Here is a 21,526-nt window from a genome sequence, read left to right as displayed (position 1 = left end):
TTATAAAACCTAATATAAATGTACATTTTCTCCTTTGTTCTCTGAAGAGCAATTTTAGGACATGTATATAATTTATTGTTGGGCCTGTAACATATAAAATGTAATTTCTTTTTTCAAAGTATACAGTCGGTATTTGGTATAGTCACATAGTAGTGCATTCATCACTTAATCATTATTAGAGCACTTTCATAATTTCTAAAATGTAATTCATTTTTAATATATTTGCCAATAATACCACAAAGAAGTTGGGTAGGAGCAAAGGTGTACTGGGCTAATAAAATGACAACAGAAGGTAAGGTATAACAATACTGAGGACACAAGAGAGATGTTGGTTGAACAGTAGTACTGTGACTGCACTAAATGCCCCTGAATTGTACGCTTTAAAATGGTTAATTGTAATGTGAATTCCACCTCAGTTTTTTAAGAGCCATATAGATTATTAGACCGTCTGGATTTGAAGGTAGGTTCCTACACTACTAGACACAATAAATGAAACGTATCTTTTGGGAATATTCATTTTACTTCTGGTAAATGCCTGTGCCACAGTTGGCCACTCCATTCAGATTAGAGGCTTACATGGCACTGCCAACCTCAGAAGATTCAATAGTTCATTTAGTGAAGCAGACTTGGCCCAATGGATAGGACGTCCACCTACCACATGGGAGGTCTGCAGTTCAAACCTCAGCCCTCCTTGACCTATGTGGACTGGGACCATGTGCAGTGCTGACACATGCAAGGAGTCCCATGCCATGCAGGGGTGTCCCCCGCATAGGGGAGCCCCATGTGCAAGGAGTGTGCCCGTAAGTAGAGCCGCCCAGTATGAAAGAAAATGCAGCATGCCCAAGAATGGTGCTGCACACACAGAGAGCTGACACAAGATGACCCAACAAAAAGAAACCCAGATTCCCGGTGCCACTGATAAGGATAGAAGCAGTGCCACTGATAAGGATAGAAGCAGTCACGGAGGAGCACACAGCGAATGGACACAGAGAGCAGACCGAGGGGAGGGGGGAATAAATGAAAAATAAATCTTAAAAAAAAAAAGTTCATTTAAAGAAAGGCAGGACAAATGAACCCAATTCCAACGAATACTCTATAGGTATTCCCTGAGCAACTTTAGTCTGACTAAAGCAGGGACTGAGAAAGGGTACAGAAGCCCCTGTCAGCCCAAAAGTTGGTCAGGCACCAGAATAGTCATCACCTTCTGTTAACCGGAAACCATTTATTGTGACACCAAAATCAGATAAGGCCATTTTATGATTGGGATGGAGAAGGACGACACAAAGCCACACCCCCGTCAGGTCTGAAAAGTTTGTCCAAACCAAAAGTGACATCAATTGCCTCCAAAAATCTGGCTTATAGGATTAACTTCTGCTTCTTCCAAATTGTACGGTTAGATAGATTTCATTTTTCAAACTGTGTAGGTAAGCACGACTGTTTCCTCACCATAGAACTACCCCCTGAAGTGCATCTCATCTGCAGTAAAGCCCTGCTCCCTTGAACACTCTGCTTGACACCAGCTCAAGCCTCACAAGGCTTTTCTAACGCCGCAGTAGTGGGATGCCATTTTCTCATGGTGTAAGGCCTCCAACACCGAAGAGCCAGAGGACCCAATGTTACTCAATAGGTGTGTTCTTTATGGCTATGGTCAAAGAGCACTGATAGGAGGATTTTAAGTTATTGTGAATAAAAGGGTTATATGGGAAAAATATTAAGTATATAACGAAAAAAATTCAATTGAAAGAACCCAGTAATAAAGCTGTAGAGTATTATGAAAAATTTTCAAAATTACAAAGATGGTTTGACAGCTCATATTCAAAATGGGGTGTTTTAACTTGTTTTCTTAATAAATAAAACTGTACCATTTTAAAGTATTCAACTGATTTGAAAACACCTTTAATAGGACTTTCATAAGAACATGTACAGATACCTGTGTAACAGAAACCTCCCAGAATTTCCCCCACGTATCCACATGGTGCTTACTTCTCTCATACAGGAGTCCAGAAACAAACACAGCCTAAGTGTGGCCCTTCAACAATGCAGGTAGCAGAGTGTCTTGTGTTCCTCGAGTCGGAAAACCAGGTTTATTTTAGGAACAAGACAGTACCTACAGCTCTTAGGTCTGCAGAGAAAACATTGGAAACAACTAAAGGCAAAGACATTAGCTATACAATAACCAGAAATACTGGCCTGGGTATCGACTCACTGCTGAGAAAATATTTAAAGGATGTGTGTATGTACTGTGTGTATGTACAGTCTCCATAGTATCCATGATGGAGGAGCCTATGGGGTTGTGTGTGGAAGCTGCTGTCTCTAATACACATTTGGAAAAGTTCAGTATCTCTGATAGTTTACCAAGAAAGAAATTTCAACAACAGGAATGTTTCACATCATAATCATCACTACACAAGGAACGTAATAGAAATAGGGACTCAAACACTGATAACACCATTGAATCATACATTTGAATGTGGGTAAAAAGGAAAATTTTAGGTTGTATATAAACTATGTGAATATTCTTTAAAAACCATAAAATCATGTAACACAGAGTGAACAATAATGTAAATTAAAGTATAGTTAACAGTATAATCATAAGGTTTAACCAATTCTAACAAAAGGATCACATTAATGCAAAGTGTTAATAGCAGGGAAAGCTGCATGTGTAAGGGCAATATATTGGAACTCTTATTTTCTGTATATTTTTCTGAAAACCTACAACTTTAATTTTTAAAAATCCTTGTATACTAAAAAAAGAACTTTTAATCTAAAATTAAACCAGATAGTATATGAGTGGTGGTGGTGGTGGTGGACACTTCAGCCCTGAGTACAAAACATATTATAATGGAAACATGACAAATTCCATATAGCTGTACAATTAGTTGAAGTCTCGCACTATAAAATATATGTAGTATACATGGAGGAGCACATAGAAGGGGAATTATTTTCAATGTTTATATTAACTAGAAATTAATTTGATAGGTACCTAAATTAAGGATGAGGCACTTATAAAAGCAACACTATATTTATATCTATTTGGAGTTTTCATTTGCACAATGAGGGAACTGTTATACCTGAAGATTTTCCCACATTGTGTACATTCAAAATGTTACTCTCCAGTGTGTTTTCTGGCATGTACAAGGTTCTAAGAGTGAATGAAAGCTTTCCCACCTTCCTTGTATTCATAGTGTTTCTCTTAAGTGGCTTTTCACATGCAGTCGAAGGGATGCATCATGCCTAAAAGCCTTCCCACACTGCTTACAATCAAAGGGCTTCTCTCCAGTGTGCAGTCTCATATGTCCTTGCAGGGAGGCCCACCAAGTGAAGGCCTTCCCGCACTGTTTACATTCAAAGGGCTTCTCTCCAGTGTGCAGTCTCATATGTCCTTGCAGGGAGGCCCACCAACTGAAGGCCTTCCCGCATTGCTTACATTCAAAGGGCTTCTCTCCAGTGTGCAGTCTCATATGTCCTCGCAGGGAGGACCACCAACTGAAGGTCTTCCCGCACTGCTTACACTCATAGGGCATCTCTCCACTGTGTGTTTTCACATGTAACTGAAGGGCTGAGGAACAACTGTAAACTTTCCCACATTCCTCACATTCATAGGGTTTCACTTCTCTGTGCTTTCTCATGTGTTTTTGAAGACATTGGCGAAAACTGAAGGTTTTCTCACACTGCTTACACTCATAGGGCTTCTCTCCACTGTGAATTCTTAAATGTTCTTGAAGGGTGGGCTCATGACTGAAGGCTTTCCCACAATGTTTACACTCATAAGCTTTCTCTCCAGTATGTGTTCTCACATGCATTTGAAGGGATGAGGAAAAACTGAAAGCTTTCCCACATTCCTTACATTCATACGGTTTCAGTACACTGTGTGTTTTCACATGTCTTTGAAAGTACATGGGAGAGCAAAATGCTTTGCCACACTGCTTACATTCATAAGGTTTCTCTCCTGTATACATTCTCCTGTGCTTTCGAAGGGATGCGGGGTAACCGAAGGCTTTCCCACACTGCCTACATTCATAGGGGTTATCTTCAGTGTGTGTTCTCATATGCTGTCGAAGGGTTTTGGAACAACTTAAGGCTTTCCCACAATGTTGACACACATAGGGTTTCTCTCCAGTATGACTTCTCACATGGTGTGTAAGGTGTGAGTAATAAAGGAAGGCTTCCCCACATACGTCACATGTATGGGTTTTTTGTCCTTTGTGACCTCTCACGTGCACCTTAAAGGATAAGGGGCAAATGAAAGCTTTTCCACATTTCTGACATTCAAAAGGATTTTTACTACTGAGAGTTCTCACATGTTTCTTAGATGTTCTCCCACAGTCCTGGCATTTATAGTTTTTCTCTGCAAAGTGGCTTTTTACATGAGTGCTCAGACAGGAGGGATCACTACAAGCTCGTTGACATTCCTCACATTGATATGGTTTGTGTCCAGTGTGAGATCTTTGCTTATTCTTAAGGAAAGAATGATCTTCAAAGGCTTTTCCACATTTCCTGCATTCATAGGGTTCAACTTCTGTAGGACAACTCTTAGGCACAGTAAGATTTGCAATCTGGCTCAAGGATTCTCCACATTGATTACCTTCTTTACTTTTGTAAAGGCTCTCCATCAAATAACTTCTGTTCAAAACAGAATAGCACACTATTAAGGGTCAATGATTATAAGTTACGTACTTATTAACAATTTATTGTCATAAATTACTACTGTGACTATGTATTTGTTATTTTCAGTGAATACGTACATTTTCTGCAGTGTCTACATTATTTCAAAGTGGACAAACTTAAAGCTCAGGCTGAGGAATTAAATATAGCCATTACTTTCCCAGTGTTCTTACATATAGGGTTTTATGAGACTTGTTTCCAACTAATTGTTTTTTAGACACTCATTATCTTCATTGTATTTATGACAACATTGTCCACTGAAAATTCTCCAAACATATAATTGTTTAGGCTTATACTTTTTCTTGAATTTCAAGATGGTCTTATGCTCTATTGAGATATTCATTCCTCCCGCATGAGTGCCACTTACCTCAAAGGCGTCTCCAGGATCTGATGAGATTCAAAGTTATAAAATTTCCAGTATTCCCCAAAAACGGAGGACCAGGAATCATTTCTTATGAATCTTACTATTTTCTCTTCATTGGATACTTTATTCCCCAAAATATCCTGCTGAGGACCTGATTCACTGGTTTTAACTTGAGTGCAACAATCTGCAACAATTGGTAACACAAGTCAATTTCTTGGGAGAAAAACTGGTGGCATGAAGGAAAGAAAAGAGAATGTATGTGGATTTATTTTCATACACTGAACCAAAGTTGTAAACAGACTTCATAAGGATGAATGAAGATGGGAGCAAAGGAAGACTCTGAACATGTGGCGATTTGGGACTTCAGCAATAATAGAGGAAATGGGTCAAAATGGCAGCCTGGTAATAACTAAGAACTATCCTAAAAAGACGGAGAATGTATTTCTTGACTTTTTCTTTTAAGGAGGTGTCACAAATTGAACCCAGGACCTTGTACATGGGACAAGGCACTCAACCACTGAGCTACATCCACTCCCCAATGAAAGTTGTTTTTCCCATTCATTTTTAGGATGTACCAGGGATCGAACCTGGGATTTTATTACAGTAACAAAAGCAAAGGAGAAACAAAATGGGCGACATGCACATGCCCAAATGCTACTTTTATAAAAAGAAATATAGATGGTATTTCTCTGAAAATAAAGTGAAAGGATGGATGCAAAGCCAAAAACCTAAAATAAATGACATACTTGACCCTTCCCAAACCACTTATTTTTCTAATTGCTATTTCTCTATATAATTCCTTTATTCAAAACTCTTCCTCACGAAGTTCACTGGTGCCTTGAATGTGTCCTCCCACCATGGTCCCCAGCTCCTTTTTGGAGATCAATGGGTGTGTGCAGCCACCACCCTCCTCGTAGAGAAAAGCACATCATGAGGATGGTGGGGAAGTATAACCCATATTTCCATGAGATGGACTAAACTTTAACCTTTAGGGCTGCTGAAGATGGGTATTTAATTGCAGCAAAATTACTGTGTCGTGTGTTTTATTCACAGTGTCATACAGGATTGAGAACCACAAAGCATCAGTTCTCAAAAGTGAGACCATTATGCCCACACTGATAAAACCATTATGATGCCCATATCTGTAAAATGTAGGGAGCCTCAAGACTTTTAAACAGAAATATAAAGTCAGTTGAATAAATAAAAGTTTGTTTTCATGAAAATGCTAAGTGACTCCAGGTGTATTTAGGGCTTGGACAGTATCTTCCAACATATTCCCATCCCTCAACCCAATTTAAAAAAAGACCATGAATAAGATGCACGGGTCCCCTAAAAGAATAACTGAAGGAAGGAAGCCATCCTTACCTACTGAGGCAAGGTTCCTGAAGGTTTCCAACATCACATCTCTGTAGAGGTTCCTCTGAGCACGATTCAGCAAAGCCCACTCTTCCGGGGTGAAGTTCACAACCACTTCCTCAAAAACCACTGCGTCCTACAACATCCCACACACTCTGTTTTAGCAATGCATCACCGCCCCCAGTGTGTGCAAGAGAATGGGAGAGCTGATAGCCGGGGAAATGGACTCAATTCATAGCAATCCTGAACCACACGGACCTTATGCTCTCTGAGGAGATACAGACAGGTAAGCACATAAAATACAACATACTCAACTTCAGAAATACGAAGCAGAGACAATAACAACTGACACATACTTACAGAATGAAAAATAATTATTTTCACCAAGGGCACATTGAGGGGCAGAGTTAACGCTGAGAAATAAATCATCATTCAGGTAACGCTGGACATTGATATTTGGCTTGCTTCAAATAAATCCGCTCTCTTTCAGCTCAAGATGTAGATTTTCCCTGCTGCTTGATTCCAACAAGTCCCACCTTGAAGGGAATACAGTCTAGAAGCCTGGTCGTTCCCCTCAGACCCAGCACCAGCAGAGACGGAGTCTCATACCAGGACAACGTGGATTCTCTGGGTAGAGGTAGGCCAGGCCCTTGCACCGGGCATCCAGCCAGCAGAGCCTTTCAAGTAAATAACTAAACGTGGAATTAGAGGAAAGTGCTGCCATGATGAAAGTCACTGAAGGATCCGATGGTACTAAAATCAAAAAGGTGATTTTTAAGAGAGAAAAACCATAGCAAATTAATATGCAGGGACACCAAACCCATAAAAGGGCATACAATTATAATTTAAAAATCAGAGACTATCTCACCAAATATATATATTTCCCAAAACCTAAAGAAAACAATCCCAACTACTCAGCTACAAAGAAGGGTTTGCAACTTCTACTGGAGTTAGAGAGCTGGGAGAAAGAAGTCAACTCCATAAGGCAAAAAGATAATACTATCTCAAAGAAACTAAAAAGGAAGGGATTAAAAAATGTGAAAGCAAACAATATGAAAAATAACCCTGGGCAGCGGACTTGGCCCAGTGGTTTAGGGCGTCCGTCTACCACATGGGAGGTCCACGGTTCAAACCCTGGGCCTCCTTGACCCGTGTAGAGCTGGCCCATACACAGCGCTGATGTGCTCAAGGAGTGCCAAGCCATGCAGGGGTGTCCCCAGCGTAGGGGAGCCCCACGAGCAAGGAGTGCACCCCATAAAGAGCGCCGCCCAGAGCAAAAGAAAGTGCAGCCTGCCCAGGAATGGCGTCGCCCACATGGAGAAGTGATACAACAAGATGATGCAACAAAAAGAAACAGATTCCCATGCCACTGACAACAACAGAAGCGGACAAAGAGACGCAGCAAATAGACACAGAGAACAGACAACTGGGGTGGGGGAGGGAAGGGGAGGGAAATAAATAAATAAATCTTTAAAAAAATAAATAAACCTGGAAAGTCCATGATGGCTGAATGTATAACCTACTGGTTATTTATTATTTATGAATTTTATTTATGAATTTCAAAAAAAATAAAGTTATTATGTTTGTAAACTTGTCTGTTCCTCTGGGTGTGACACCCTTTGGCTGTATTAAATTCAAAGATTTTAAGTTGACTTAAATCAATTTATGGCCTTTGATTGGACCCGTAGGACATGATTCAGGGCTGAGTGTCTGACCCCTTAGTGGGCTATACAATCAGACAATCAATCAAGAAGACACAGAAGATGACACAGAGGGCAGACGAGTTGAGGGGGAGGAAGGGGAGAGAAATAACTTAAAAAAATAGTAAATCTAAAAAAATAAAAACTGAAAAAATACATAAATATTCGCAGTAATATACAACTTCCCAGTTTAAAAGAAAAGATACTGCACTGGATTAAAAATGAAATAGGGCTATGTCTGTTACTAAAACAAAAGACAAAACTTGAGGGTCAAAAAGGAATATCATGGAAAAGACAGGTATAAAGTACAGAATATGGATTTACCTATGTTATACAAAACACATGACATTTTTTTGGAAGGCAGTACCTTCATTTATGGGAAACAGACACTCAAACACTGAGGTACACCCACTCCTCCATATGAATTTTTAAAACAAAGTATTATTAGGGATAAAAACAATCGTGATACTACAATACCAGTTTTATAAAGACACGATAATATGATGACTACAAAATTATCTCCACTAGTAAGAAAGTCTTAATATGCATAATGTAACAGAACCACGGGGAGAAAAAGATGAACTTGCCTTCAAATTGGGAGATATCACCACAACCACTCAATAATTAATATATCTTTGAACTAAATAAACTCTGACATATAGAACCATAACAGGGAAGCGGACTTGGCCCAGTGGTTTAGGGCATCCGTCTACCACATGGGAGGTCCGCGGTTCAAACCCCGGGCCTCCTTGACCCGCATGGAGCTGGCCCATGTGCAGCGCTGACGCGCGCAAGCAGTGCCCTGCCACACAGGGGTGTTCCCTGCGTAGGGGAGCCCCAAGTGCAAGGAGTGCGCCCCGTAAGGAGAGCTGTCCAGCACGAACGAAAGTGCAGCCTGCCCAAGAATGGCACCACACACACGGAGAGCTGACACAACAAGATGATGCAACAAAAAGAAACACAGATTCACGTGCCGCTGACAACAGAAGCAGACAAATAAAGAACACACAGCAAATAGACACACAGAACAGACAGCTGGGGCAGGGGGAAAGGGGAGAGAATTTTTTAAAAAAAATCTTTAAAATAAATAAATAAATAAAAATAGAACCATAACAAGTATAAAGAAACCTTTGAAAAATTCAGAATGCTCATTTTTCTTCACCAGCACTTTAAAAAAATTAGACTCTGTACTGTGTCATAAAGGCTCAAATACTGGTCTTTGATATACCACCATCTCAGATCACGATGCAACTAAAACGGAAATTCAGCAAAACTATTAATCCTTGGGGGAAAAAACTATCATTTATAAATTTTAATACACATATTTATAAATAAAATTAAAATCAGAAAAACTCAAGCTTTACTTAAGGAACACTATGGCAGTTTGAGATTATTTTATGAATCGAAAAAGAAAAAGATTATGTAGTCAACTAATCTATTCCTCTGGGTGTGATACCCTTTGTATTAGATTCAACTGAGATGTCTTGGATTAAATTCCCTGTTAAGGTTAGGGTTTTGACTGGACTGCATCAGTAAGGCATGACTCAGATTGAGTCCCCACCTCTTTGGTGGCTTGTATAAATGGACACTCACTCAAGAAGACACAGGGCCTTGAACAAAAAGGGTGAAATGGTTGCATAAGCAACCCTTTGATAGACTAGTACAAACACCTGGTATTTCACTGTTCAGTTAAAACATTAAAATCTGTGTGTTAACGCTAAAATGATCATTTAGAGAAATATATGATCTAGTATACTGATACAAATAAGTACCAATGAGATGAACATCCAACTGGAGCCTGAAATGGAGGAAATGCATAGAAGTCAAAAACAGGAAGTAGATAAAATGAAGGGCAAAATAAATGATAGACAAAGCAAACTCATAAATCAAGCCTCAAGATATTCAGAAGGATGCAGATCATACAAAGTATGTTATCCAACCACAATGGAATTAAATGAGAAAACAAAAGCAAAAAGAACATTGGGAAATCCACAACTATCTAAAAAATTAAATGACACACTCCTAAATGGGTGAAAAAAGAAATCACCAGGGGAAATTAGAACATACATGGAGAGGAATGAAAACAGACATGAAACTTATGTATCTAAAACCATTTTATTAACTAAGAGCCAATATTAAAAGTGAAAAAGATCTCAAATCAATAACCTAATCTTTGACCTTAGGTAACTAGAAAAAGAGCAAACTCAAACCAAAGCGGGAAGGAAACAAGTTATAAAGATTAGAGTAGAAAAAACAAAATTGAGACTACAAAGGTAACAGGAAAATCAATGAAACAATACACTTCAAAAACTTACAAACCTTTAGCTAGACTGGTTAAAGGAAAAAGAGCGTGAAGTCACAATTTTCTCAAAATCAATACTGAAAGAGGAGGGGGATTGTGGGAAGATGGCAGAGTAGGCAGGTTTTGCACTTAGTCCTTCCACCAGGAAGAGCAACATTAAACAGGCAGAAACTGTCTGAAACAACTATCTTGAAACTCCAGAGGCCAGAAGAACACCGTATACCATCCAGGAGAACAGAGGAAGAAGAGGCTGATAAATTACAGTAAAACGATCTCTCCCAGCTCCCATCCCCACTCTCATGGCAGGCTGCCCTGGGTCCATCCAGTGGCTAGCTCACTGGGGACAGAAAGGGATATAAAATCCTCTTCCCCTAGACCAGGGGATAGGCACTGCTAATCACTGATCGTGCCTTTTGATTAGTGACTTTGGATCCCTAGGGGCCTGACTCGAAGGGTGGCCACTGTTTCAACCCACCCCAAGAAAAGGCTGAAGTGGAGAGACTTAAAGAGGCTATGCTTCCTCAGAGACGCAGCGGACAGTTAGTTGAAGTGCTGTATTTGCTGGGTAGGCCAAGAAAGCTCAGTTTGGGGAGCCATGGAAGAAGCTCTTGGGGCCCTTCTGATCCCCAGGTCGCTTTGGAGCTGATCTACACCCCTCTATGGATCTCTGGCCCTGTTCTGGCTGGGAAAGACCGACTTGGAAAAGTCCTCTCTAGTGTGCCCCTCCTCCCAGAATTTGCCCTCCAGGCAAAAGCAGCTTGAGACAATGGAAGAAGTGTAAGAAACAATACAGGAGACAATCTGGGTGAAAGTCTTGCTGGCTTCAAACACGAGGGAGATGAAGATCAGTCTCCTGGGGAACAAAGGGGGCAACTCCAAAACAACTAACAAGCAAAAGCCCAAGACAAGACAGGGAAAACCCTGCACACTGGGTTCGCTGTAGGTAGTCCTTCCTGATTGGAGGGCTGAAGCTCAAGAAAATCTCTGCTTTATTACCAGCGGGTTACAAAATCAAGAGAGAGACATTTCAGGAAATAAACCCTAGAGCTATCATTTAAAAATATTAAAATGTACGGTGTGCAACAAAGGAGTACAAGACAAAGATAGAGGAAATTATGGCCTACCCAAAGGAAGAGGATAAAAATACAGAAAACACCAAAGAATGTGGACATACTGAATAATGAAAGAGAAGAAATGACTATGAACCTTGAAAGATCAAAGAAACACTATGAATAAATGTTTGCCAAGAAATTAGCTAAATTAGATGAAGTGGGTAAATTCCTAGATAGACACAGAAGTGAGTAAATTCCTAGAAAGACACAAACTATCAATCAACTTAAGAAGAAATGGAGTTATCAGATAGATGTAAAACAAATTTAAAAATTGAATTAGCAATTACAAAGCTCCCCACAAAAGAAAACAAAGGACCAGATGACTTCATTGCTGACTTCTACCAACTATTTAAAGAAAAATGAACACCAATCCTTCACATCTTCCAGAAAACAAGAGTAAGGAATACTTGCCAACTCATTCTATGAGGCCATTATTACCCTGACCCCAAACCCAAATACAACACAAGAAAACCAGTATTTCTTAAAATTACAGATGCAAAAAAAAAAAAAAAGCCTCAACGAGTGCTAATACAGCAAATCCAGCAATATGTAGACAGAATTATACATCATGAACAAGTGGAACTTATCTGAGCAATATAACATTGATTTAATGTTTCAAAATAATCAGTGTAATACATCATATTAACAGAATAAGTGACAAAAGCATGATAATTTCAATAAATGAAGAAAAATCATTTAACAAAATCTAATACCCTTCCATAACATGCAACAAACCTGGAATAGAACAGAATTTCCTCAGCCTGAGAAAGGGCATGTACACAGCTTACATCATATTTAATAGCAAAAACCTGAATGTGCTCCCTCTAAAATCAGGAACAGGATAGGATATTCATTTTGGAAACTTCTATTCAACAATGTACTGGAGGTTCTAGCCAAGGTAACTAAGCAAGGGGTTTGGAAAAGCGTCTGGATGGGAAGGGAAAAGTAAAATTCTATTTGCAGATGACATGCTCCTCTCTCTCTCTCTATATATATGTAAACCTCAAGAAACCACTAAATTATTTTAACAAACAACTTCACCAAGGCTGTACATCAACAGATTAAAATACAAAAATCACATATGACAACTGGATAGCCACATGTAAAGGAATGGCACTGATCCTTTATTCATATCATACACAGAAATTCCATCAAGTTCAGAGACTTGATGGAAGAGCAAAATCACAAAACTTCTGGAAGAAAATGTAGCAATATATTTTGTGACCTTGGGTTACCTGGAGAAAATTGCTCCTATGCTTATGCTTCTCTGGTGGTTCCTTCGGCTCCCCATAACTGAAACACCTTCATAACTGTAATCACCACTGAGGCTCAGGTTACTTACAGCAGGGGATTCCTCAAAATTTAAATAAGGGTCCACTATCCACCCTTAAGGGAGTTACCAGATATAAAATAAAGGGTAAACAGGGATAGCGCATCATAATCATTACAACTCCTGCCTTGCCTAAATTCTCTATGGGCACAGTCTCCTTGTCCTAAAATATCCCTCATTGAGAAGGATCCAATGAGTAATTAACTGGGATAAAATTAAGTCTCTCGTACTTAAAGCCAGCTTGGAACAGTAAGATCCCACAGACTCTACTTCCCTGGTTAAAATAGTTAATATGGTACAAGAGGAATTGAAACAAGTCTCACAGGAATTAAGACCCATCATAAAAGACATTCTGAAGTGTCTGAAAGGTCACTAATCCTACTATCTTGCCCTTCAATAGCCCAGTCTGGCCATGCTCAAATCTAATAAACAAGAATGACAAGCAAAAATGAATTGCCATGACTGTTACGTGCCCAGGACCTTCAAATAAGGACCTCATATCCAAATCTATTAAAATTACTCAGTCCATCCATTCAGCAACTGAAACATATTTTGTTATTATAGATTGGCTAATATGTTCTATCCAGTTCCTATTTCTATGCCCGATTTAGCCACCTTCTGCCTTTACCTTTGGACAGAACACAATATCCCTTTACTTACCACCCATGAGGTATCTCAACAGCCCTGACATCACACAAAATCATCACAGGCAAGAGCAAGACCTTTAGCTGTAGCCAATTTTCTATAGCATATGATGAAATCCTCCCACGAGGGCATTTCAAAGGATACACTTATACCGATATACAACCACATGTCACAGAACTTACTACTCGGGAATGAACCAGTGCACCTGTAAGATGCAAAGCTCCAGCACTCCAGTAAAGTTTCTGCCATCATTTTAATGGCCAGCCTAAAGACAATTCACCCTAGCAGTATCCACTACTCTAAAGCAAGCCCAACACTTATTGGGTCCATTTACGGTTGGGAGGCATGTACACCTCATTTACAAATGTTACTCTAGTTCACTGATGCTATCACTCACAAATCAACTCATTCTGAATGGGCCAACAAAAGGCTTTAGAATTGGCCAAAAACACAATAACAGGTACTCTTATCAGTGTCTGCCCTTCCCTATACAGGCTTTAGCAGCCTCTTCTCATGCTCTGGCAGTGTCTAAGCCAAATGGTAGATGTAAATTTATATGGTCCATGAGTACCTAGTACAGGAAACAGCCATGCTGGTGGTGCTACACACCATTAGAGCAGCCAGCGATGGCCACAAAATGGGCCCTTTGGCGATGAGGTTCTCATGGACCCTAAGCAAATGACTTTCCTCAACCAGTTGCCCAGGAAGACTTAAGTCATGGAAGCAGAACTCTGCAAGCTGGCAAAACCAGAGTCCTTGATACTGAAAAGAAAATAGTACCTACAAAATGGAGCCAAGCTGGGCCATCTGGAGTATCCCACCTACAGGTGCAAGTGGCCTTCTCTGTCTTTCATACACAAGCAGTTGCAATGGCAACAGAGGAAGTTAGCTATCTCCTTGGCCCAGGAAAAGACTTCCCCTCTCCTCTGTCATGGCTAACACAGTGAAACAATATACTTTATGGGGGGGAACACCCCCTGGCAGGAGTCTAAGAGGCGCAACCTCCCCACACTCTGGGGGTAGGGGGAACAGCCCTGCAGTCATCTCTTCAAGGGCTATTCCTTAGGCTCTAACCATGGGAGACACTTACGCAGGCAGAGGAACTGCCCATCCCCCCAGCTACCAGTGAAGTCATAAAACAAGGCCTCACCAAGACACTCCCCATGTCCTCCAGAGTTCCAGATGGTGACCAAGGCACTCGCTTCACTTCTCAAAGCACACAGTAACGGACGCTTGTACAAGGTATTCGATCTAACCTTCACCTCGCTTGCTGTGGCGGGTTGAATTCTCTAAAGAAATCAGGTCTTAAACCCTGGAACCTGGAAATGCGTTTATGTGATTATGTTGAGCAGCATGAAATGAGAATATCCCAGATTATTTGGATGGGACCTAAATGTAACCAGAAATGTCCTTATAAAAGGGGCAGAGGAAGATCAGACCATGGACCAGAAGAGAAGGCAATGTGACCACAGAGGCAGAGATTAGAGTAACAAGGACACAAGCTAAAGAATGGCAGAAGCCAACAGAAGCTAGAAGAGGCGAGAAACAGATTCTCCTCTTACCTCACAAAATGAGTACATTTGCCAAACTCAGGCTACAGGCCTCACAAAATCCCTTACTGACCTACCTAAACAAACCTTGCTAGTATTACACAACACCACACGGTCTTTTAAATGGTCTCCCTCCTGTCCAAAGCCTTAGCTGGTTCAACTCCCAGCACGTAGGGTCCATTACTTAGTCCTGACCACTGGGCTTAAGAAGCAGAGGCCTCCCCATACCACATGCTTCCTGCAGCATGGCCCTTCCCAAGGGGCCCCACTAGGCCATTATCATATCCCACCGCAGGACTTCCTCCTAAAACCACCTCTACTCTAAGTACCCTGGGTGCCAACATTTCTTCATGGGCACCCACCCCTAAGCCTCCTCCCATCTCTCTCAACACAAATATGCTACTTTCCTGCCAACTACACACATTTTGCTCAGGGATATGGAGTCACAAGCACTGCCATAGATACACATTCAACAAACTTGCAGCATCAACATCAACCAGGAAACGTGCACACGTGATAAAACTGGGAGAAAAACAAGGAGGTTTTCTTATTATTATTTTTTAAAGATTTATTTTATTTATTCCTCTCCCCTTCCCCCCATTGTTTCCTGTGTCCATTTGCTGTATGTTCTTCTGCGTCCACTTACATTATCTTGCAGCACTGGGCAACTGTGTCTCTTTTTTGTTGCATCATCTTGAATGCATCAGCTCTCTGTGTGTGCAACACCACTCCTGGGCGGGCTGCGCTTTTTTCACGCAGGGGAGCTCTCCTTGTGGGGTGCACTCCTTGCATGTGGTGCGCCACTGCGCATAGGCCAGCTCACCACACGCGTCAGGAAGCCCTGGGGATTGACACTGGACGCTCCATATAGTAGAAGGACGCTCTATCAATTCAGCCTCGTCTGCTTCCCAGAGGTCTTCTTGTAATTCAGGATAATGGGTTCATCTGAAGAGAGAAGAGCCTTTGGAAACTGTTTCAAGTAGGTGACCGGTGAGAATGCTCCTCAGTCTCGGTGTCATTTCAAGAATGTTCATTTTATAAAATTTCAGTTAACTGTGCAATTATGCACTATGTAGATTTTTTAAATAAAATGTTATTGTTGGGAAGCGGACTTGGTTCAATGGATAGAACATCCACCTACCACATGGGAGGTCCCCGGTTCAAATCCAGAACCTCCCTGACCCGTGTGGAGCTGGCCCACGCACAGTGCTGATGTGCGCAAGGAGGGCCCTGCCACACAGGGGTGTCCCCTGCGTAGGGGAGCCCCACACACAAGGAATGTGCCCAGTAAGGAGAGCCACCCAGCGCAAAAGAAAGTCCAGCCTGCCTAGGACTGGCACCGCACACACGAAGAACTGATACAGCAAGATGATGCAACAGAGATACAGATTCCAAGGCCACTGACAAGAGTAGTAGCAGACACAGAAGAGCACACAGAGAATGCACAGAGAGAGCAGACAACTGGGGTGGGTGGGGAGAGAAATAATAAATAAATAAATAATGATCCCATTATCTTAAAAAAACTGTTATTGTTAATCTAACAAATTTTATGACAATATCACAATAAAGGGTAATTAGGTCAAATCAATCGAACATCTGCAGAAAAAACACTTTATATTCTTTGAACATCCATCTATACCCAAAACTCTTCTATTTAGGGATGTTGGGAACCTGTTGATGTGGACTACATTGTGCCCCCCAGTTTGAACATGTACTTGGTCTTGGTCCTCATCCTGGTGGCTGTGGCCCCATTATAAACAAGATCTCTTCAAGATGTTACTTCTGTTAAGGTGTGGCTCAAGTGGATCAGCTTTGGTTTTAATCTGAACTACTAGAGTCCTTTATAAGAAGAGTGAAAGTCAGACAAAGAAGGAAGTGATGGAGAGCCAAAAGCTGGAAGTCAACAGAACCCAGAAAAGAAAGACGACACTGCCACGGGAATTGTCATGGGATGGAAAAGCCAACAAACCCAAGGATCACCAGTAAACAGCACCAGAACACAACAGTCTTCAGGGAGAAAGTATCACCTGTATATCTCAGTTTTGGACTTCTGGCCTCAAAACCCTGAGCCAATAAATTTCTGTTGCTGACGCTATCCCATTGGGTGGTATTTGTTTTAGCAGCTCAGAAACTAAAACATCTGTACAGCCGGATAAAGGACAGGCTGAAAAGGAAGGCTATTAGAAAACATACAAATGATGAAAACTGCAACCCTTTCTCAATAAAATTAGTTAAAAACTAGAATTAGCAATACCTTAACTCCTTGTCAGGATTATACCAGAGAGCCCACCTGGAGAGGGGAAAAATGAAGAACAAGAGAAAAAACCTGGCCTTTATTCACAGCTCTAATGATTGTGTATGTAAACTCCCATGAAATCATGAAGATAATTAAAAAATCAGATTTCTAATAATTTTCCAGAATGCACTCAATATGAAAATAAATCTCAGTGCATTCTGAATTACTAAAAAACCAGCAATTGAAAAGTAAATTTTTAGAAGAAAAATGGTAACATGAATTGCTATTACAATTAGTTTTCTTTAAGTCCTAAAATATGTCTAATAAAGGAGATACATGACCATGAAGGAAAATTTGTAAAATGTTCTTGAATGATATGAAAGTAAAACGAAAGAATGGAAAAATGGCGGATGTTCTTAGGAAGGAAACAATGCCACCACGATGTCATGTCTTCAAAACAATTAATTTTAATAAAATTCCAGTAAATCAACAACTAGGTTTATTTTTTTCCTTTGATTTTGTAGTCACTGGCTGCAGGCCTCAGCTCCCAATACCAGGTGACTCACTGCTTCACGCCACCACTGATCATTTAAACGAGACAAACACCCTCCATCCCACTGCCGAAATAAGTATACCACAGAATCACTACTTTCACGTTATGCTCCACGATAAAAAGAAGAAGGAAATTCTTGGGCACGTATTGCTTTAAGTAGCAGGAATATTCTAGTCCCTTTCAGGTACCAGATAGCAATTAATAATTATCCTTGCGATGACAAACTTTGCAAATCAAGTCATCAGAATTGAACTTCTTAGTCTTACAGGTGACATTTTACAGAATTGACATTCAACTCTGATGCCCAGATAGTAACAGCAAATGCAACAGAATCATTTACCACCCAAACTGCATCCTGCTGAGAGTAATGTTACAAAGAAAGCTGCATCTGGAAGAAACAAAAGCTAACCCAACTGTGGAGGAGAAAATAGTTTTAGGAATATCTTGCAAGAAGGGGCGTTCGAACTGGATAAAATGGCCAGCGCGCCAAGCAGCAAGGAACATTGACATTCATACCCTAAACCTGACACGCAGGTCCCTCCCTTGCTCCCCATTGATTGGGTTCTTCAGGGCTGACAGCCTATCTGAAGGTCTAAGTTCATGGTTCCCGCTCTGAGTCCCCCGCTCCCCAACTCTACACCCCAGCAGGCTGGTAGGCTGCGCTCTGCGTTCACTATGGGTCCCGCCCCCCGCACTCACCATTGGCCCCCCTCGTTTTGGCGCCACTGTTGAAATTCCAGGCGCGCCAAAGCCACGAGCACCGCTACCCTCCCTCCCTGAACAGCAGAGCCAGCACCGGGTTCCCTTCCTGAAAATTAAACTTGACCCTTTCCTACACTCAACACTGTTACAAAGAATTGTTTGAATTCCTGTCTTCATCTCCCTCTGTTTACGGTGTGAAACCGCATGCATTTTCCCCGCCACCCTCATGGTAAGGAGAATATTTCTGAGCCTCGCCCTAGCGGAATTCTCACGCTGAGCCCCTGAAAAACAGGGGTCAGCACCAAGACAGACAGGAGGACACACCAAGAGAGGAAAAAAGGCAACAAAGAATCATTCTTGCACATTCCCTGAGACCGACCTAAGGCACAAAGACGAGAAGAAAGGCTCGTCCTGCGCCGGACACGGGCGCGGCTGGTCTGAGGTCAGCCCTGTGCTCGGAGGCCACCGAGACCCGTCTCTTCACCGCGCTGGGCCGGGCTTCTCCCCTGCCGCCGGCCACTGCCCTTGGCCTCGCCCACAACTCCTGGCTAGGCTGCATTTCGGGAGCACGCCAGGTGAGTTAGGCCACGAACTTATTTATGGAGGGAGGGAAGAGAAATGGGAGAGAACCACAGAAAACAAGAGCGGGGCCCAGGCAGAGAGTCAAGGGTGAAAAGGGAAGAAGGGGCTGACTTACAAGCGACAATTCCCCGTGATAGGTTATAAACCCCGAGGTCACTCGCGCGGACACATGGCGGAGGGAAAACGGCGAGGGGGACGCAGGGGCAGAACAGGTCGAGGCAGGAGAGGAGGGCGGGAGCGCGCGGCCCCGCGCCTGCCTTTAAGCTGCTCCTCCTTCACCCCCTGCCGGGCGGGGGCGGGTTCCCGCTTTGGCAGTTTCACTGATTACCCCACCAATCAGCCCCAATGATACCGAGCCTCGGGAACACCCGGGGCTGTTCCTGGCTCCCAGGAAGAAGTCTTTGTTCTGGATACCAGAATCCGGGGGGTGGGGGTCTCCCAGCAGCCACCCTGGGGGTTACTGATGACTCTTTGCCCGGTTCCAGGTCAGTCTATTAATTCCGTACCTTACTAGCCTGCTTCACCGCCAGCCTCAGCAAACCCCACCAAGCGGAACCTGCCCCTCGTCAGCCAGCGCCTCAGGGACCCCGCGGGCCACAGCGAGACCCGGCTCCTCCCAGGGCCACCGTGCGGCCCCCTCGCCTCGAGTTTCTGCCTCCCTCGCCCCATCGAGAAAACCCGCTTTCGGGGGGCTATTGCCACCCCTGGGGAGTTCTGAGGCTCTGTAACCCTATCTAGGGCCTCTCCCACCTCAGCCCCGCTTCGCGTCCACGAACCAGGCTCAGGCCCGGCCCCTGCCCCGGCGTCCGCCGAGGCGCTGAGCCCGAGCCTCAGGCCGGAGACGCGGAGACAACCGCGGGGGAGGCCCGGGCCCCGCCGCACGGCCGCCGCCAGCCACCCCGCCCGGGCCCAGCGCCCGACCCGCGCACTCACCATCTCCTACCTGCCCGACTCTCCGCGGCGTCCCCCCGGCAGGCCCCGCGGCGTCCCCCCGGCAGCCCCCGCGGCGTCCCCCCGGCAGCCCCCGCGGCGTCCTCCCGGCAGCCCCCGCGGCGTCCCCCCGGCAGGCCCCGCGGCACGCGCAGTTGAGAGCGTAGTAGGGGCGTGGCAGACGGGCGAGAGCCCCGGCCAGGGACGGGGAAACGTCCGCGCGCGCCGCTGTCGCCCCGCCCCCAGAGCCCCTGATTGGACATCGGTTCCTGCTCCCGCGTTTGAGTGGCTGTCGGGGAAGGGCGGACCCGCCCCGCCCACTCCGGTCCCCAAGCGGAGCCTGCGGTCTGGCCCCGCGGCGCCGGGTCTCCCCGCTGCCTCCCGCCCCCACTCCCGCGGACTGCCCGCGCTGGCGCGGCCGGGGAGGCTGAGCCCACGGCCCTGCCCTGGGCGCGCAACTCTCCCTGCTGCGGCCGCAGGGTGGATGACTACGCTTCTCAGGGGCCCAGGTACAGGAGGTGTGGAGCGTGTCTCCAGGGAATTTTGAAATGCAGAAAACCCTGTGACATCCCTAAGGCAACTGAATTCCTATTTTCACTTATATAAGAAAAAAAACGTAAAAAGCCTGTATAAATTTGGGTTAAACCTGAAAAAAATCTTAGTACACGTAATAGTTTGGGCCAAAACACCCGATGCATTTAACATGACAGCTCATGTCAGAAAACACCCTGTAGTCAGACATCAAGTGGAAGTACGTCTCGTACGACTTATTTTCTTAACAGAATTGAAAAAAATCACTTCTTACGGTTCGACAAAAGAATTTATACACGTTCATAAAAAAGTGTTGGGAACCAAATAGTAGAATGGTTTCTTACGTTAGAAAAGTGAGGTCCAATTAAAAACTCGTTTGATAAAATTTAAAATGTGGTTAATATGATTTCTTGGTTATTTGTGAATTAGTAACAGGTTTCAAAAAAAATCACCCGGATACTTAATCTGCCTTAAGACTTGCTGCCAACGTGTCCTCTAACACGTGTGGCCACTTGCCCAGCCATTTCCTCTAACTTCCCCCCCTCCCCCCCCTAATCAATTTTACTAGTTTTCTCGAGCATCTGGCAGAAAAAGGAGCCATTTCCAAAACTTTTTTCTTTCTTCCCTTTGTTATACAAAGGTAGCATGGTTTACATGTTGCAATATACTTTCCTTTTTTCTTCACTTAAAAAATAAATCCATAGCTCTTTTCATAGACATAAGCGGCATCCTAACTTTTTGGAAAGTTTCATAAATGATATAACTTTACATACCCAGTTCTCTCTAGGTATACACTGGGCTTTCATCCAATCTTTTGCTACCAAATCTTTTTTTTTTTTTTTATTCATTTTTTAAAAAAAATATTACATTCAAAAAATATGAAGTCCTATTCAACCCCACCGCCCCCACCCCCCACTCCCCCCACAGCAACACTCTCTCCCATCATCATGACACATCCATTGCACCTG

General features: G+C 43.1%; 1 protein-coding gene and 1 long non-coding RNA gene across 3 annotated transcripts in view; both read right to left on the bottom strand.

The window, feature by feature from the left end:
- LOC139437003 (uncharacterized) overlaps positions 1–20,103 on the bottom strand; it is a 60,533-nt gene extending 40,430 nt beyond the window's left edge. Inside the window, exon 1 of the long non-coding RNA XR_011646579.1 lies at positions 20,041–20,103. This is a non-coding gene — a long non-coding RNA (uncharacterized lncRNA). The remainder of the gene's footprint in view (positions 1–20,040) is intronic.
- Positions 1,865–20,126, bottom strand: LOC139436109 (zinc finger protein 77-like). Of its 2 annotated transcripts, XM_004467602.5 has the most exons (4): positions 20,031–20,126; positions 6,395–6,521; positions 5,033–5,213; positions 1,865–4,623 (listed from the first exon to the last, which is right to left on the bottom strand). In XM_004467602.5, the coding sequence occupies exons 1-4, from the start codon at positions 20,031–20,033 to the stop codon at positions 3,180–3,182; spliced, it is 1,755 nt and encodes a 584-aa protein (XP_004467659.2). In that variant the 5' UTR covers positions 20,034–20,126; the 3' UTR covers positions 1,865–3,179. The 2 variants fall into 2 exon arrangements, with proteins under 2 accessions (XP_004467659.2, XP_058138242.1); XM_058282259.2 differs by lacking the exons at positions 6,395–6,521; positions 20,031–20,126 and having other exon boundaries at positions 1,865–4,645; positions 5,033–5,098.
- Between the last annotated feature and the right edge of the window lie 1,400 nt (positions 20,127–21,526).

Source organism: Dasypus novemcinctus, chromosome 19 (assembly GCF_030445035.2).
Source record: "Dasypus novemcinctus isolate mDasNov1 chromosome 19, mDasNov1.1.hap2, whole genome shotgun sequence".
Taxonomy (NCBI): domain Eukaryota; kingdom Metazoa; phylum Chordata; class Mammalia; order Cingulata; family Dasypodidae; genus Dasypus; species Dasypus novemcinctus.
This window is presented reverse-complemented; position numbering and strand designations above follow the sequence as displayed.